Here is a 19,499-nt window from a genome sequence, read left to right as displayed (position 1 = left end):
TTCAAATATGGCATCTAGTCAACTAGAAAAGAGACTACAACTAGTAAAAATAGCTTAAAAAGTTGTGCTCTAAAAAAGCTTCAGGCAACCAGAGATGACAACTAAGATTTTGACATGGAATGTCAATGGACTGAATTCTCCACAGAAGAGAAAGAAAATATTCCACTATCTTAAACAATTCAAGAATGATATAATTTGTCTGCAAGAAACTCATATCAAATCAACTGATCAAAAATATTTGTTTAACCCCAAACTTGGTCAACATTTTGTGACCTCTGCTACGGAAAAGAAAAATGGTATAGTTGTATACTTAAGAAAAGACATTAAGGCTGAACTAATTGAAGCAGATCCCTTTGGAAGATATATCGTGCTAGACCTAATCTTAGAAGGGAAAAAGACATTACTTTTGGGAATTTATGCTCCTAATCAACAGCAAGACGGATTCTATAGAAATCTTCATGCTAAATTAGTACAGTGGGACTATAAGTCTTGTATACTATTGGGTGACTGGAACGGCGTGATTGACACTAAAAGAGATAAGAAGACCTCTCGCCCAAATACTAAAATGCGAGCTAAGTTACCCAAACCTTTTTTTGATATGATGGACGACTTTGAATTGAGAGATATTTGGCGAGAAAGAAACGCAGAGGAATATGATTTCACCTTCTTTTCCGATAGATATCAATCCTTTTCGAGGATTGATTTTATATTAATCACTAATGATTTACTTTCTAGGGTGAAGAAGACAAAGATTGCGGCGAGGGTTCTTTCGGATCATAACCCAGTTTGGATGGAATTGGGAAGGACAGTGCAGGCAAGAAGGTCTTGGAGGCTGAATGAAAACTTATTCAGATATGAAAAGTACATTAATGATTGTAAAAAATTGTTATCTGAATACTTTGTTTTGAATATGAATAAGGGTACACCTATGGAATTTGTATGGGATGCAAGCAAAGCATATATGAGAGGAGTACTGATGAATATAAACAAAATACATAGACATAAACAAGGGCTAAAACGAAAAGAATTGGAAGAGGAAATTAAGGGGAAAGAGCTGGAGTTAACATTGAATCCAGGCGATACAAAGGTTAAGGAAGCAATTACTATATTAAAATCCCAATTTGATATGTTGATCTCTGACCAGGTAGCCACTAGTTTATTATATGCAAAACACAACACTTTTTGTAACGCAAATTTTTTACAGAATTGTACAAAGGGGATAAAATTAAGGGTTTAGATATACTTAGATAAAGAGAAAATACCCCTAGTTAGAGAAGAGTACAGGCAAAAGTTGAACCAACCAATAACCTCAGGGGAAATCTTGCAGGTAATTAAGCAACTAAAGTTAGGGAAAGCGCCAGGCCCAGATGGCTTGACAGCGGTTTACTATAAAAATTTACAGTTAGAAATGGTAGAACCTCTTAGAGAACTATTTAATAAAATTCAAACGGAAGGTAAAGTGCCCCCATCTTGGAAGACAGCGTTTATATCTTTGATACCCAAAGAAGATCAAGATACTACCCAACCAAAAAATTATAGACCTATCTCATTACTTAATGTAGATTACAAAATTGTTACTAAAATACTAGCAAATAAGTTAATGGTGGTTATTCAACAATTGATACATACTGACCAAACAGGTTTTATACAGGGGAGACAGATGAAGAGTAATGTTAGACTAATTATTAATGCATTAGAATATTTGGGAAAGAACAACCAAATTCCTGCTGCGTTCATATTTCTGGATGCTGAGAAGGCCTTTGATCGAGTTAACTGGCAATTTCTGTTGAAGATATTGCAAAAAATGCAGATAGGAGATAGCTTTTTACAGTCAATCAAAGCAATATACCAACAGCAAACAGCTCAAATCATCGTCAACGGAAGTTTAACAGACCCTTTTCAAATTGGAAAAGGTACAAGACAGGGCTGTCCTTTGTCCCCACTATTGTTCATTATAACTTTGGAAGTATTGTTGAATAAAATACGGGGCTTGGATGGTCTAAAAGGGATCAAGATTAGGCAGCAAGAATACAGAGTCCGTGCTTTTGCAGATGATTTGGTGATAATATTGGAACAACCGCAGGAATCTAGTATGGTTTTAATGAATACTATTAATCAATATGGTCAAGTGTCTGGTTTTAAAATAAACTTAGGAAAAACCAAAATATTAGCTATAAATATGAATACTAAACAAAAGGAAGAACTAGGAGGGATGCTAGGATGTGAGGTAGTCAAAAAAGTCAAATATCTTGGGGTTAATATTTTAGCCTCAAACGGGAAATTATATAAGCACAATTATGAACCACTTTGGTGGAATATACAGATAGAGATGAAAAAATGGGAGAAATTGCACTTATCCTTGCTGGGTAGGATAGCGGCAGTGAAAATGAACATCTTACCAAAAATTTTATTTCTTTTTCAAATGTTACCTATACTCAAAAAAGATGCGAATCTTTTAGAATGGCAGAAGGGTATCAACAAATTTGTATGGGCAGGAAAGAAGCCGAGGGTAAAGATGAAAATAATGCAAGATGTACGCGAGAGAGGAGGCTTGAAATTACCTAACCTAAAATTATATTATGATGCAGTGGTGCTATCCGCAATTAGTGATTGGACCCATTTAACCAACGATAGAATACTGAATATCGAGGGACACGATCTGGTATATGGTTGGCATGCTTACTTGTTATTCAACAAAAAATTGGATAAGAACTTTAAAAGTCATATCTTAAGAAATGCTTTACTGCGGGTTTGGAAAAAATATCAATATAAACTAAGTGACAAGTTACCCATGTGGGCAATTCCTAGACATGCAATTGAAAATATGAATATAGCACAAAAACAGGATAGAACCACCTACAGACAACTTCTCACTTTGGAAAGGGGGGGTTCTACAATTAAAATCTTTAGAGGTATTGAAAGAGGAGAAAGTAGTTCAAACATGGTTCCAGTATGGCCAATTACAGGCCAGGTGGAAAATAGACCAAAAAACTGGTTTTATCCAAGTTGAGGATAATTTGTTTAAACAAATAAGAGATCAAAGTTTAATGCATATAAAGAGGATATATAATGTACTAATACAGATGGATTCGGAAACAGAACTAGTTAAAGATTGTATGATAAAGTGGGCTCAAAATATTGAAGAACCAATAATGTTGGACACATGGGAAAGAATTTGGGTAAGAAATGTAAAATTCACACAAGCACAAAACCTGAGAGAAAATTTTTATAAGATGTTTTATAGATGGCATTTAGATCCTAAAAAGCTGGCTTCTATGTACCCGAATGTACAGCCTAAATGTTGGAGATGTGGTTCTCTGGATGCTACATATTTTCATATATGGTGGACTTGTCAAAAGGTTAAGGCATTTTGGATAAAAATGTGGTGGATTATGCAAAATATTTTTAAAAGAAGGATAAAGTTTACTCCTCAGTTATTTTTACTAGGTATATGTACTGAATTTACAGCGGTAGAGACTAATTTGGTTCTGCACTTAATAACGGCAGCAAGACTGTTGGTGGCGCAATACTGGAAGAAGGAAGACTTGTCTACAACTCAAGAATGGACATTGAAAGTTACAAACCTAGCCGAGATGGCTAAAATATCGGCATATCTTAAAGACCATTCAAATGAGAGATATAAACGAGACTGGGAAAAATGGATTGACTATATACAAAACAAATACGGGACTAAGAAATTACAGATAGCCTATGCTTAAGATTAGGAATAATCTAAACTGCTTAAAGTTAGTGCAACAGGAAGAAGCTGAGTTTAATGCAGAGATGTTATTAACTTCTTTTTTTTTATTTCTTTTGTCTTAATATATTTTAGACTGTATTTGTTAAAAACCTATACCATGTATGGGCTCTGGGAAGTTGGGGGGGAGGAAGGGGGGTGTTAGGGGGGAGGGGGGAGGGGGGATATATAGTATGTGTTAGATTTTAAAGTAACGCGACTGCACTTGTATACTGTTGCTCTTTAATTTCACTGTAAAAATAGGACAAGCTGAATATATTAATAGATAGTAGAAATACACCGAAGGGAGGAGTAGAGGGATAGAAGAAGGGAGGGAGTAGAGGGATAGAGAGGGTGGGAGAGAGGATGGGAGGGAGGGTGAGAAGGAAGGGAGGGAGTAGAGGAGTGGTAGAGGGGGAGGGGAAGTAGGGTAGAGGGGAATGTTGGAGGGAAGATGGAAAGTTGGAGGGGGGCGAAAGAAAGGGTGTATGGAGGATCGAAGAGGTACATTGGGTTTCTATTTTTGGGGGTATCGTTGACAAGAGGAATGGCTGTGTTTATTGTTTATTGTTATATGGCCCCGGTTATGCACAGTATATATGTGACTGTACGTAATGAAAATGGAAAATAAAAAACACATTTACAAGGAAAACTAGTAAAAATAACAACAACATGAAATATTGAAAATATCCAGTTGTTAGATATTAGCACAACAAAGTTGACATTTGGAAATAAGTACCTTACAATTAAAAATGATTATTTGAAGAACACACAAACAACTTTTCTTACTTCTTGCTACTGTAAAAACTTCACTGCATCTTAAAATTTAATGACTGTCCCTTACCTTCACATGTGCTGTTAATGTACAAAATATTTGGGCTGTCCACTGGAATTAGGTTTGAAGGCAATGGCAAGCCACATATACCCTCCACCAAATATAAAAATTCCCCAATCTGAAACACAAACATGTATACAAGTCAGTTCTTGGAAACAATTCCTCAGAGTAAATTAGACGTTTCTTGGATTACCTAGTTCATAATGATTATAAGGTATAAGAGAGTCACACTTATTAAACTCGTATAGAAGAAAAAAATAACTTGATACCTATTTGATACAGTATTCAATATTTTGAATATCTATCTACATGATGCCATTTCACATGAGCTATCTTTAAATGCTACAGCAGAGTACAAGTTCAAACTAAGCAAAGTATCATTATCAAATTTGAAAAAGTTTGACCTCCTCTGCTAGTTTTAATTAGTTACTTAAGATGGAAACATGTTTACTCCGGAAACAAAATTCTACTAGTAAAAGCAGTGACGTGCGGTGAGCTTTATGGCTGGTGAGGCAAAGCCCTGGCGCGGCTTTCCAAAAGCCCCACTGAAGCCCTGCCGCTGTGTCCGCCATATAGGCAGGATGCGTCCTGCTCTATAGCGGACACAGTGCTGGGGCTTTGGCGGGGCTTTTGGAAAAGGCAGCACTCCGAACGTAGTCCTGTGGGTCACTTCTGGGCTTTTCACAACGGATGATTTTGAGAGGGCGGTTTCCATCGAGGGTGATTCTGGAGAGGTTGCTCTGGGCCGTCAGCCGCCATTTCTTCAGCAGCAATTTCTTCTCTGCCCGGCATTTTCTACTGGGCGGCTTGGCGCCTTTGCTGCAGACCCGGAACTTGTTGACTCCCGTGATGCAAAGTGCCCCGCTGGGCACTTTGCATCGCGGGAGCCGCAAAGCCCTTTTGCTGCAGACCTGGGTCTGCAGCAAAGGCGCCAAGCCGCCCAGTAGAAAATGCCTGGCAGAGAAGAAATTGCTGCTGAAGAAACAGCGGCTGGCGGCCCAGAGCAACCTCTCCAGAATCACCCTCGATGGAAACCGCCCTCTCAAAATCATCCATTGTGAAAAGCTCAGAAGTGACCCACAGGACTACATAACGTTTAGCAAGCTAGAAAACTGTCACCTGCAAGACCGAGACTTGTACCCCTGCCCGGGCACGGATTGCTCCAGAGTGTTCAAGCAGTTCAAGTACTTAAGTGTTCAACGCAATGCACTACTTGGACATGAAAAACAGGTGAGAGAAGTGCTTCTGCCAGCGGCATTTCATGTCTGCCTTCCACCTGCAGGAGCACGAACAAGTCCACATTGGCCCTCTGCCTTACATGTGCATCTCCGTGGGCTGTTACGCTCGGTTTGGCTCCATCACAAGCAGCAGCATGATGACCTGCATTACAAGTGCAAGCTGAATGGCTGCAACATTGTTTTCAGCGACCTGGGGCAGCTGTACCATCACGAAGCCCAGCATTGCTGGGCCAAGCATCTTTGCTGCAGACCCGGGTCTTGGCAGCTCCTGTGATGCAAAGTGCCCCACCGGACAATTATTTGGAATACATTCTAACATCTTATCATTTTCCATAGCCATAGCTGTATGAATACTTTGGGAATCATTCTCTGCAAATATTAATTTAAACTAAAATAAATATTGATATATAAAAAAACTTGTAAAACAAATATTTCAGTACAAATTTAAATGTATATTAAATGTTAGCTAGTTAAAGATATTGCAGGTTAATGGGGAAATAAGAGACCTCTAAGTCTTCTGATGGTTCTGCTCTTGGCGGCTTCCGCGATGCAAAGTGGAGAATTGAACTTGCTCACACAGGCGCGTTTTACAAGCAAGGCTCTTGCTGCTAGATTGCGCAGTCGCTCAAGTGCAAGGCATGATTCGCTGCTCCCAGATCAGGAGGTGGGAGAATCAGTTCCTCCTTTGCATACAAAATTTTTTGCTTTTTAACCCTTGCTTAACTTTTAAAAGGCGAAAAATTCCTTATGCAAAGGAGGCCCCTAGTTCTCTCGCCTCCTCCTATAGATAACACTAAGCAGACGCCAAGCCACTGTGACTTGGAATCTGGTAGCAACTACCTTGGCTTTAATTATTTAAAAAAAAATTCTTTAAAATTCTTTCCTTTTCCTCAGGAGACTGGTGAGGCCCCGCCTCCCCTGCCTCTAGTGACTGCACGTCCCTGAGTAAAAGTATAGCAATATTTTCTTTAATGAAAAAATATAAACCACAGTCCCAAAATAAACAGTAAGAGAATTATAGTCAAACATATACTATATTATCTATATATATATACACAGCATATTTTAATGCTATTATTCTTGACATTACTATTCAATTTCACTGAAACTTAATTTAAGTTACATCACATTATTTTTTTCATTCCAAATGTCATCATGGTTACTTTAATCCATTTCAGCATATAATGAAATTTACCTGCTCATTGATAAAAATAATCACACAATAACGTTTTCCCATCTTAAAAGGAAGATAGTGGAGATTAAGAGTGATAAAATTATCTTGGTCCACAAGTACTGTATCCAATGGACTAAAGAACTCTTGCAAGCAGTTGGATTCATTAGCTGTCAGAACATAATAGAGAGGTTTATATTAAGGTGACCAGATTTTCAGATTGATAAAGAGGAACACCATTGACCAGGGGCAGGGGGGGGGCTTGATTAAAATTTTTATATTTTGTCAAAAGGTCACACAAGGCGATTACATGACCCCAGAACACTGAAAGCATCATAAATATGAATCTGTTGCCAAATATCAAAATTTTGACCACGTGACCACGAGGATGCTTCAACGGTCGCTAAGTGTGAAAAATGGTTGCTAAGTGTGAAAATGTTCATCAGTCACTTTTTTCAATGCCATTGTAACTTTGGTCACTAAATGAACTGTTTGAAAGCTAAAGCTAGCTTGCATTATGCTAGCTTACATTTTCAAGAGAGAGAAGCTAAATTCCTTATTAGAATTGAAATAGAAATGAGTAGAGTAGAGTAGAGTAGAGTAGAGTAGAGTAGAGTAGAGTAGAGTAGAGTAGAGTAGAGTAGAGTAGTTTATTAGCCAAGTGTGATTGGACACACAAGGAATTTGTCTTCGGTGTACATAAAAAAAAAATAGAATACATTCATCAAGAATCATAAGCTACAACACTTAGTGATAGTCTCTCTCTCTCTCTCTCACACACACACACACACACTCCTTCTCTGGATTCAATGGGACTTTTAGAAAATCCCCCCTCCTGTGCACACACTCCCTCTTTCTCTCTCTCTCCCCTCCTCTGGATTCAATGGGGTTTAGGAAATCCCCCCTCCTCACAGACTCCCCCCCTCTCTCTTCCCTCCTCTAGATTCAATGGGGTTTAGGAAATCCCCCCTCCTCACACACTCCCTCTTTCTCTCTCTCTCTCTCTCTCCCCTCCTCTGGATTCAATGGGGTTTAGGAAATCCCCCCTCCTCACACACTCCCTCTTTCTCTCTCTCTCTCTCCCCCCTCCTCTGGATTCAATGGGGTTTAGGAAATCCCCCCTCCTCACAGACTCCCCCCTCTCTCTCTTCCCTCCTCTAGATTCAATGGGGTTTAGGAAATCCCCCCTCCTCACACACTCCCTCTTTCTCTCTCTCTCTCTCTCTCTCTCTCTCTCTCTCTCTCCCCTCCTCTGGATTCAATGGGGTTTAGGAAATCCCCCCTCCTCACACACTCCCTCTTTCTCTCTCTCTCTCTCTCTCTCCCTCCCCTCCTCTGGATTCAATGGGGTTTAGGAAATCCCCCCTCCTTACACACTCCCTCTCTCTCTCTCTCTCTCTCTCTTCCCTCCTCTGGATTCAATGGGGTTTAGGAAATTCCCCCCTCCTCACACACTCCCTCTTTCTCTCTCTCTCTCTCTCTCTCCCCTCCTCTGGATTCAATGGGGTTTAGGAAATCCCCCCTCCTCACACACTCCCTCTTTCTCTCTCTCTCTCTCCCCCCTCCTCTGGATTCAATGGGGTTTAGGAAATCCCCCCTCCTCACACACTCCCTCCCTCTCTCTCTCTCCCCCACCTCCTCTGGATTCAATGGGGTTTAGGAAATCCCCCCTCCTCACACACTCCTTCAGCCTCTTTCTCCCCTCTTTCTGGATTTGCTCCGAAGTTTTTAAAATTACCTCTTCTGTAGAGACCAGGTTACCAGCCACGTGAGACACACGCATCAGTAATCCCCTCCTCAAACAACAACACACAATGCCAATTTAGAAGCCCCGAGCAGCAAAGGAGAAGCAGCAGTCTGGGAGGGGGGAGGGGCTGAGCTTGGACAGCCTTGGAGGCAGCTGCTAGCTCCGAGAGAGAAAGAAAGAGAGAGGGGGGAGGGAGGGGCTGCTCAAAGCAACAGAAAAAGAAAAAATCTGTGAGGGAAGTCCGCGGTCTCCACATGGAGTAAGTCTTCTCCTCCCTCAGCCATTGGCAACAGCTCCCAGGGACGCGCGGGTGGGAATGCGCTCATCTCGAAGAAGAATATACGCTCCCAGTTGCTAGGAGAGCCTCGGCGGCTGGAGGCTTTTTCATAACTTTAAAAAAAATTGGGACTTTTTAAAAAAAAAACGGGACGCGGGAAAAAGTTGTGAAAAAGCGTGACTATCCCGCCAAAAGCATGACATCTGGTCACCTTAGTTTATATACAATATAAAAATTAAGAAATGACTGGCAGATATCTGAAACATTCTGGTGTTTTTGAGAACTAAAATATACAATGTAATTCAAACTAATTAATTGGATTGGAAGTTACTGTGTCTTATCTATTAAAATGAACAATTTGTAAAAAAAAAGTATGCATATTTTAGAAAGCTAGTAAGAAACCAAAAAGAGAACATTTACCAGCACTGGAGTTTTCCTCCTGATTATATATTCCACATACATCTATCACATCATGTGTACCCTGTGGGAAATTTGCTTCAGAACTAAGCAGAAAGAAACAGAAACAGAAGTGAAACAATTTAACTTAAGATTCCAATTGTAAAAGTCAATTTGATTTTAATATTAAATAGCATGTTAGATTTCTTGACATAGTACAGAATTGATTTAACATTAAATTACATAACACTAGAAATATGCATACCATAGTATAAAATATCAGGGCTGTGTATGCTTTATAACTTAGTATCTGTATGCAGCCTAAAGTCTGGATTGAGGAGACAAATAAATTCATACATTTAAAAAAATATTAAATAGAAATTATTGGGAAGAATAATTTCAATAATCCTTTGGACATGATCATGAACACAGTACTTTCAGTTATACATTTAAGTAGCCAACTTGTTTAAAACTTCAACACCAGCCTGACAAACTGCACTTTGAGTATAGTAAACACTTACCTAGTAAAGACCTACCTTTTAATTTTTCCTTGCCTTATTTTGCTAATGTGATCAAGTATCTCAGGATCCATGATGCAACTTGTTGATTCAATTAAAATGACACTGCAAAAAGTTATTTAAGTTATCAGAAAGCGTATAGTTTTCACAAATAATAAAAAAAAATATTTTACAAAAACAGAATCTAAATGTTTATTTAGATTTCCAGGATGATATCTAATTTGGTACTGACAGAGGGAAAGTTATGCAAAACATATTTTTGTCTCAGCAAGTCCATTCTCCCATCCAAAGTTTGCAAAAAATATTGTATGAATAAATGGCCAATCTTCCTGAATGGCCAATGTTATTGCATGAGGGTAATGAAAATTACCAACATTTTCCTTTATATTTTACTTATTTAATTTTTGTCCCACCTTTCTGTTTTCCCCAGCACCCCAATAATACCATCCTAACCCCTTTTTTCACGTGGGTTACTGAAATCCTAGCAGCTTGGCTAAGGTCCTGATATGACCCAAAACATTTGATGTCATCCTTAGAATTTAGGCCTATGTATCTTAAAGCTCCTGGAGAGTAGCAGTGTTTTTAATATCTGTACCAGATGTTCTATTTTGCACTTTATGGTTCAAAAAACTACCTAGAGAACACATACATATATGATGCAATATATTTGTTCCATGTACATGGTGAGGGGGGGGGGCGATCATTTATCAATCTGTGATCTTCAATCTAAAAATTTCTTTCTGAATATAAATAAAAGAAAGAATACAAATGCCTAAAACCAAATTAATCTGTTAAATCAAATGGATTTTTTACAGTACAATATATAACACCACATCCTAATAAGCATTTGAAAATAATGTATTAGCAATTCAGGGATTTTCTTCCATGTCTTGAACTATAAAGCAACATTGATCAAGCAACCTGAACATGCTGGCAGCCTAATACAAATATGAAGAAAATATGGACAAAGAGATTATTTACACCTACTATTTTCTTTTCACTACTATTAAGTTTCCATTACAAATAAGTGGAGCTAAATTATTTAGATTCTGCATTGTTTGTTTTTCCCTAGTCTTTGGAACATAAAAATATGGAAGTGCTTAGGATCTAAAACATTAACAGCTCCTTCCCTAAATTACAACATGCCATATCTCTTGTCAGTTTTTATAACATCAGAATTTCCAATTTGAGGAAGAGCTGCTGGCCAAAGGAGATTTTTTTTAATTTTTTTTGCCAATACTTGATTTTTCTTATCCCATCCCACATAGATGTCCTTTCTCAAAAATGAAGACGAAAATCTGACATAAAGTCTGGCAGGACATAGGTATGTAGAGCTATGTGTATGTGCGTATATGCATGCATGTATATACACACACACACATACATATACACATATACAGAGAGAGAAACTTAAGTAATTTTACTTTTTGAACATTTTAAATTATAAATGCATACCTGAATGGCCCCTCAGTTCTGAATGGACTAGTAACCTGTAGATTATATTTTTTCAATTGATAACATGAAGATTTGCATTTTAATATGCCCTATGGATAAATAGAAACATGTATTAGCGTGGAGGTTTACATCAATAGTTCATGAATTAAAAACACAGTTGTTAAATTGCTATTTTTAAGCAAAAACAAAACAAAACAAACAACCCGCTTTCAGCTTTGGTACAAATAGGCCAAGTATCAACTGTCCAACTAGTGAACCCAAAACAAGGAAACACTCTTGAGAGACTTGAATTTACCAAAGTAAAACTTTATTGGATAAACCATATTGATACTGAAGAAACAAAATGAGCTCTGGTTTTCCAATGCAAATGCTTGCCCAGTTAAACAATAGTTTCCCCTTCTCCCCACCTCTGGGTGATCACATTGTCCAATTATGAGACATCCTTTTATTATGGATACAACCTATCTCTTTTTTAAGCACCGACAGCAGTAACCTTGATGGCTTCCATGCTGTCACAATCTCTGCATACATTCTCCACATTCCATTTCCCCCTTCCTTCCCCCCAACTCATTGGCAAGTTGAAAGGTTTAAAAGAAACAAAGCAGAAAATCTTCTTAATGAAAAGTATAGAACAGATTCTGCTGATTTAGATGAAAGTATAAATGTCTTTGAAATCTCATGGTGTGGGATTTAAATTACTGGAGAAGGCAATCAGATGCCTTCCAGATATAATATAGGGTTCCTTCACTGCTATGTGGGTATGTTAAAAAGGTGTAGAACTCCGAAACTTCTAGAGAATATCAGGTTGTCTAATAATCCTAGGCAAATTGATTGAAAAGAATAAATTGAATGCCAACTGTGACCTTAGGCCAGACTCTTTCTCAACCCAACCTACCTCACAGTTGTTGTTTTGGTGAAAATAGGAAGAGGAAGAAGTATTATTGTCAAACCTGAAAACCATCTTTTATATTTGGGCCTTTAGGCCTCCCACATTTTCTACTGTGGGAAAATGAGAGGGGGGATTATATGGACTATGGGTTATATATAGTCAAAATAACATTATTTCTCAGAGAGTCAAGGCCACCTTGCCCTGCAGCTGTGATGACGTGACAGGGAGGAATCTCCAGTTTTGGATGCTGGGCAGGGATTTGAACTTTCTTCTGGGTGGGGAAAACCTGGAAACTTTCAGATTTGGGTTTTCCCAGATATGCCAATATGACATATCTAATAAAATAGAACTTTACGGAAACTCAAGCCTTGGAGTCTTCTTTCATTGGGAGTGTTACTTGGAACCCTGACATTAACCTGAATCTTCTTTAAAGAACTCTACCAGTTCCCCTGAACTCTGCAGTGCTGTCTGGGATCCTGAGCCCCAAGCATCGGCCCAAATGCAAGGACTTGGGGAAGACAAGAAACCCACAAAGGGAGCCACAGGAGATGGTTCAGTGATTTTTGTCGAGACCATCTACTCCCCCTCCCAAGTGGTGGTGGAAGTTGAAGAAGCCACAAAAAGGAAGCACCAACTGGGAGCCAGCCATAGTGCCTGAGCGAAGTTTGCAGTCCGACCTGACCCTGCAAGACAAAGTCGCGGGAGTCACCCCGCTCTAGGAGACGCTATTGGAACCACAGATGGGTGCGGGACCAGCTTTGACCTACGAGTGGAGAGTGCCAAAGCATACACGTTGTAGGCATTCCAGAGAATGGGGATTCCTGCCACCATTGCGTAGCCAGTTGCTGCCCAGTCTCCTGGAGCAATTTGGGCAACTCAGCGTGAGCAACCCTTCGGCACCAAGCAGCCCAAGTGGACCTTGGCACAGCCTACATTCACCTTCCCAGGTCAAGAAGTCACAGCACAGCTGAGCAGAGCATCAGCCTCCTTCCACTTGGTGCAGAGTGACTCGGCCCACAGTCTCATGCTTCAGACCAGATCCACTGCGGCCATGGTCACTACAGGGATGCAGATGACCAACAGCCAAGCCTGCTGAATCAGTGCAACCAAGGAATGCAGGGCCCACAACAAGGCTTCTGGAGTCTCACTACCCTCCCACAACAGCTAGTCTTTGGACTGCCGCCAACAGGCCTGAACCCACAGCCCCTGCCACCGATGGCTTACCCAGCAATCAGCAACTGCCAAAGGAGTACTGAGACCTATCTGGGGTTTTCAGTGAAGAAGACTTTAACTTCCTCCCCCCCTCACTGCACAACCGATTGTGCGATAGAGTTTGTACCGGGGACTAACCTACCCAAACCTAAGATGTACTCCATGACTATTAAAGAGATGGAGGAATTAAGAAAATACATTGACCCCAACCTAGCGCGGGGCTTCATCCAGTCCGTGAAACCCAAAGTAGCAGCCCCAGTGCTCTTCCAAGAAAAAAATGATGGGGGATGAGGCTTTATGATGATTTCCATGGAATTAACACCATTTGCGTGGAGAACACTTCCCTCCTCCCCCTCATGAAGGACATGCTAAATCACTTGTCCAAGGGCAAGGTGTTCACCAAATTGGATTTAAGAGAAGCATACTACTGCATAAGAATCAGAGAGGGGGATGAGTGGAAAACTGCATTCAACTGCCTACTCCAAATTAAAGTCATGCCATTTGGCTTGCAAGGAACCCCCATGGTATTCATGCAGCAAATCAATGAAGTGCTGCATGAGCACCTATACAAAGATGCTTGTTTACCTAGATGGCAGTCTCATATTCAATGAAACCGTTGAGGAACATGTAAAGCTGGTACAGCAGGTACTGAAGAAACTCCTTGCCACCAAGCTTTATGCAAAACTATCAAAATGTGAATTCCTCAAAACTTCCCTAGATTACCTAGGCCAGGTGCGGCTCTTTGACCCCTTTCCTGCAGCTCCCTGCTGACCCAGTCACGTGATCTGCTCTCCGACTTGAGAAGGTACAAGCCTCTGCATAGCAGGAGTGGGTTTCAGCTAATACAGACTGGGATGGCCGTACCAGATGGCAAAATTTAGTGTGCCTTCCCGTACTCATTGTTTGGGGGGGGGGTGTACCAGAATGCTCTGTCCCCTGGCCTGCCCAGCCCCCCCACCCGGTTGCTGGTTGATCTCGATTTCTCTCCCCCTGCCTGTCCACACCATATTTCCTCCCCCCAGAACCAGGTTGCCCAGCCCCAAAGAGGTCCATGCAGGGCTCTGGCAGCTGCAAAGCATGGCAAAGGGGCAGAAGTCCCTGAATCCAGCAGGGCAAAGCAGCTCCAGCAGTAGCAGTAGTTTCCCCCTTCCTCCACCCAGCTCTCTACCTTCTCCTTTACTTAGGCTCCCCACTGGGTTCTGGGGCTTCTGCCCCTCGTGCCATGCTTTGCAACTGCCGGTGCCCCGCACAGACCTCTTCAGGGTGCTGGGCAACCTGGTTCTGGGAATTCCCCTCCCCCCCCCCAAAAATACTGACTGACCATCTCTCCAGATCTTGGGGCTTTTTCTGGGTTTTCTTTTAAAAAACGCCTTTCCAGATGATCTTGAAAACCTGCAAGGTTGCTTTGGGAGGGGGCAGACAGGCAGCATTTCCCCCCCTCCCCTGTTCCTGGGTGCCTGCAGCCTCTGAGCCTGCAGCCTTAAAGCAAGCCTTTGCACAGTAAAGAAAATCTTCTCAGGAATTCGAGAAGTTCTTAATTGCCTTTACTGTGCAAGTTGCTGCAGGCACTGAGGCTGCAGGCACCCAGGGATGGGGTGGGGTGGGGGTGGAATGCTGCCTATCTGCAACCTTGCAGGTTTTCAAGATAGTCTGGAGAGGCATTTTTTTTTAAAGGAAAACCTGAAAAAGCCGCAAGATCTGGAGAGATGGGTTGTCAGTCTTTTGGGGGGAGAACGGACTGCGCTGACAAGGACGGGCACTGGATTGGATGCCAGCGGCTGTGGGAGCTGGGCTGTGCACAGAGGAGCCGGTGGCTGGGGTGCTCTGAAGCAGTGCCAACCAGCATGTCCCACAAAAAGAGCCCCAAGGGCAAGGGCAGCAGCGCAGTGCCCTCCTCCGCCCTGCCCAGCAACACGCCGTAGCCACCTCCTCCTCCTCAGCGGGCAGGGCACAGGTGTGGGCCAGGAGGGGGCAGCCAACAAGGGCCACTGCCCAGCCAGCTCTCTCTCAGCAGGAGCGGCGAGTGCGCGCACATGTGCAAGAAAGAGAGGAGAGAGAGAAAAAGAAAGAAAGAGAGAGGGAAATGAGAAAATGATGGAAGGAGAGAATGAGAGAGTGGAAAAATAGAAAAACAATTGAAAGAGAGAGAAGGAGGGAGAGGGGAAGAGAGAAATGAAAGAGAGCTGGAGGGAGAGAATGAGAGAGAAGGAAAAGAGAGGGGAACAAATGAGAGAGAGAAGGGGGAGAGAAAGGAAGAGAAAGAGGGAAGGAGGGAGGAAGAGAAAGAAAAAGAAAGAAAGAAAGAAAGAAAGAAAGAAAATAAGTAAGTCTCTCAGACCTATGACAAAAGCAATGGCAAGCTAGATCTCTTGCCAAAAAAAATTACAGTTTGCCAGAAGGCACAAATTGAAAGCAAGTCTGATTTTTTTAAGGAAACAACAGAGATGGCAAAAATGCATATGAAAATATGATTATGTATAATTTTGGATAATGTATTATATTGTCAAACTCAAAAGAAATCAAAATATATATGCTATTGCTGTTAGTACAATCTTGCCAGCTTCTATCAACTTAGAGTTCACTGTGAAAAGATAACAGAGAAGCAAATTCTCACAATTAATAACTTTATTTTGGATTTGCTATCATATTCAATGAGAAAGAAAAAGAAAGAGGGAAAGGAAAGGAAGAAAAGGAAGAAAGGAAAGAAAGAAAAAGGAAAAAAGAAGAGAAAGGGAGAGGAAAAAGAGAGAAAAACAGAAATGAGAGGGAGGGAGGGGGAGAGAGAGGGAGAGAGAGAGACCCATTTCCCACAGAAAACACCCAAAGCCATGAAATCTGGGTAGGTGTGGCTGGGAGGTGTCATGTTGGCCATGCCCACCTAGGTTTTGTGGCTCCTGTTGTTTTCTTTTCTGTGGGAAATGGGTCCAAATGGCTCTTAGAGTGTTTAAGGTTGCAGGCCCCTGACCTAGGCTATTGGATATCCAGTGGAGAGGTAGAAATGGATCCAGAAAAAGTAAAATCCAGTGCTTGACTGGCAGCCCCTCTCTTCAACGTCTTTAACAAAGTGGATGGATTCTCTGAAAAAGGGGTGGGAGAATACTAAGAAAGCGCTGCCAGAAGCTGCGGAGGAATATAAAAACCAAGCAGACAAGTACCACTTTCTTCAATCCCTCTTCCATGTGGGAGATAAAGTTTTCCTATCAACCAAATCTAGGTTGAGGCTGCCTAGGAAAAAATGATCCTAAGTTTTTAGGTCGTTTTCCAATAGTGAAAGTAATTAACCCAGTAACAGTTTATCTTAGCCTCCCTTGCAGTCTAGGGAAAGTGCATCCTGTCTTTCATTGTAGCCTGCTGAATCCAGCCCTTGGGTCTAGATTAAGACCTCAGACCCAACCACTTCCTCCTCCTATAGTAGTGGAAGGAGAAACTCATTATGAGGTGAAAATTTTTTAGATTCCAAACTGTATAGGGGGCATTTACAATATTTAGTTCGTTGGAAAGTGTACCCTTTGTCTGATGTTACGTGATTTAAGAGTTGAGATGTGAAGGCAGACAAATTGTTAAAGCAATTCCATGACAAATATCCTGATAAGCCAAAGTGTCCCCCTGGGAGAGGGAGGGGCACCAGTCAGATCTGGAAGTCATCTTTTACATTTGGGCCTTCAGGCCTGCCACATTTTCTATTGTGGGTAAATGGGAGGTGGATTATATGTAGTATGGGTGATATATAGTCAAAATAACATTCTTTCTCAGAGAGTCAAGGACACCTTGCCCTGCAGCTGCACCTTGCCCTGCAGCTGAGGTGACTGGGAGGAATCTCCAGTTTTGGATGGTGCCTGATTAGATCATGTGATGGACATGTGGGTGCTGGGCAGAGGTGGATTCCTACCGGTTCGCACCGGTTCAGTAGAACCAGTTCGTCAAATCTACCGAACCGGTTAGAAAAGGTTCCACCAGTGGACCCGGAAGTAAGTTCCAGAATGCCCTGCCCCGGCCCTGTCACTTGCTCACCTTGCCCGTTCCGTCACAGCTCATTCACTCCCCTGCCCATCCGCATTAAACCAGCCCAGCCCGTTGTTCACTGATTGGCTGGAGTCCAGCCAATCGGTGAGCGGGCTGGAGTCTTAAAAGCGTTTAAAAGTGTGGCGCCAATGGCCAACATTCCTCTTTTGAAAAGAATCTTTCTCTTGTGAAAAGAGTCTTTCTGTTCCTGATCAGCTGTTGCATCGCGCTTGCTGACTGGGTCCTCCCTTCATTTCGTTTTGTTTCCCTTTGCCTTCCAGCAGGTTGCTGCTTCCCTCAGGTAAGCAACTAAGTGCGAGGGGGGGCGGCGGCGGGGGAGGCTAGCTTATGCCAGCTCGTGGCTTTTGTGAGGGAAGGCCTTCAGACCTTGCCTCATGAAAGCCATGAGCTCGCGTACGCCACATGGCTGAAAGGGGGTTTCCTGCTATCCCCCATCTCCAGTCTCGCCTGGCTGGTGTACAGTGCATGGGCAAAAGGAGGTGGGCTGCGGTGGAGGCAAGGCTAGCTTCCGCCAGCTCACGGCTTTCACGAGGGAAGGCCTTCAGGCCTTGCCTCGCGAAAGCTGCGAGCTGGCATACGCCGCGTGGCCGAAAGGAGGTTTTCTGCTACCCCCCCGTCTCCAGTCTCGCCTGGCTGGTGTACGGCGCATGGCCAAAAGGAGGTGGGCTGCGGCGGCGGGGGGCAGAGGCTAGCTTATGCCAGCTCACGGCTTTTATGAGGGAAGGTCTTCAGCTTACCTGCTGCCTCATCGCCTGCCTGCTTCCTGTTGCATCCATCGTATCGGAGAGCTGCTGATTCTGCCTGCTGGTAAGTGACCCATTTTTTTTCTTTTATGCTTTTAATGTTTTTTTAAAGAATATTTTATTTATTGTGTATAGAATTTTTTTAATCATTTTATTTAAAAGTATTGAGTATAGAATTTTTTAAATGATTTATTTCAATTTATTGTATGTAGAATCCTTTTTAAAATTGTCTTAGACTATTTAAAAAATATTCTATCAACAATACATTGAAATAAACCATTTAAAAATATTCTATACTCAATACATTTAAAAGTATTGTGTACAGAATATTTTTAAATTGTGAGTTTCCTGGCACTGTCCTTTATAATTTCCCACAATGCCTTGATGGATTTTATTCCAGTGGCTGTGTCTTTCCTATCTTTAGGGTTAGAGAAAAACCAAATCCATAGATAAGCCAACTGACAAACATTTATCCAGTACTTGCAAAATATTTTCTACTGTTTACGATCTGGTGTAAAGATGTAATCCATTCTCAGACATCGAAGCGTAGGTAAATTTGCTAACTACGGTTGGAGTGGATGTGGGAGTTGGCTTGCATTCATGGAGATCCACACTGAAAATAATTGAATTCATTGCGGATGAAATCAAAACCACCATGTTTTCCAGGATTATTGCAAAGAATCTAAAGGTGTGCCTAATAATCAATGAAGCCTCAACACTTTCAATGAAAGCAGTGCTGATAGTTTTTGTTAGAGTTGAGGATCCAGAATGCCCAGCAACCATTTTCATTGAGCCTTTGGAATTAGAGAAACAAGATGCGGAGATCATATGTTCTGCAGCGATGGGAAGCTTGCATAAAGTTGGGTTTACCACCAACTTCTGGAGAATTCTTTCTCCAGAAGAATTTAATCGCTTTCTGCTCTGATGGTGCCAATGTTATACTTGGAAGAAAATCTGGAGTCAGCACCAGAATAGCTCAAGACTTCCCAAACATCATAATCTGGCACTGCTTGAACCACCGCCTCCAACTTGTGCTGGATGATGCAAGAAGACAAATAAAGCAACTCAACCACTTCAAGATCTTCCTTGATAAAATACAAATCACCTTCCACAAATCCTGCAAGAGCCAGAATGACCTTTTCCAAATCTCTGAACAATTGGGCATTGAAATTGTGAAGATTGGCAGTTTTGGGACCAAGATGGGCTGCCTGTAGTTTAAGGGCAACCATGGCTGTGTGGCATGCTTATCCAGTGCTACA

At 41.7% G+C, this 19,499-nt stretch overlaps 1 protein-coding gene across 1 annotated transcript in view; it reads right to left on the bottom strand.

Moving 5' to 3' along the window:
• CFAP47 (cilia and flagella associated protein 47) overlaps positions 1–19,499 on the bottom strand; it is a 583,307-nt gene that overhangs the window by 287,725 nt on the left and 276,083 nt on the right. The window contains exons 39-43 of the mRNA XM_087721802.1: positions 11,374–11,462; positions 9,937–10,023; positions 9,425–9,507; positions 7,005–7,150; positions 4,581–4,689 (exon numbers count right to left, since the gene is read on the bottom strand). Of these exons, the coding sequence (XP_087577928.1) occupies positions 4,581–4,689; positions 7,005–7,150; positions 9,425–9,507; positions 9,937–10,023; positions 11,374–11,462 (514 nt within the window). The remainder of the gene's footprint in view (positions 1–4,580; positions 4,690–7,004; positions 7,151–9,424; positions 9,508–9,936; positions 10,024–11,373; positions 11,463–19,499) is intronic.

Source organism: Thamnophis sirtalis, unplaced genomic scaffold (assembly GCF_051295495.1).
Source record: "Thamnophis sirtalis isolate CommonGarterSnake01/CBP01778 unplaced genomic scaffold, rThaSir2_p1.2 scaffold_8, whole genome shotgun sequence".
Classification (NCBI taxonomy): Eukaryota; Metazoa; Chordata; class Lepidosauria; order Squamata; family Natricidae; genus Thamnophis; species Thamnophis sirtalis.
Note: the sequence above shows the minus strand (reverse complement) of the source record. Positions and strands in the feature narration are given on the sequence as shown.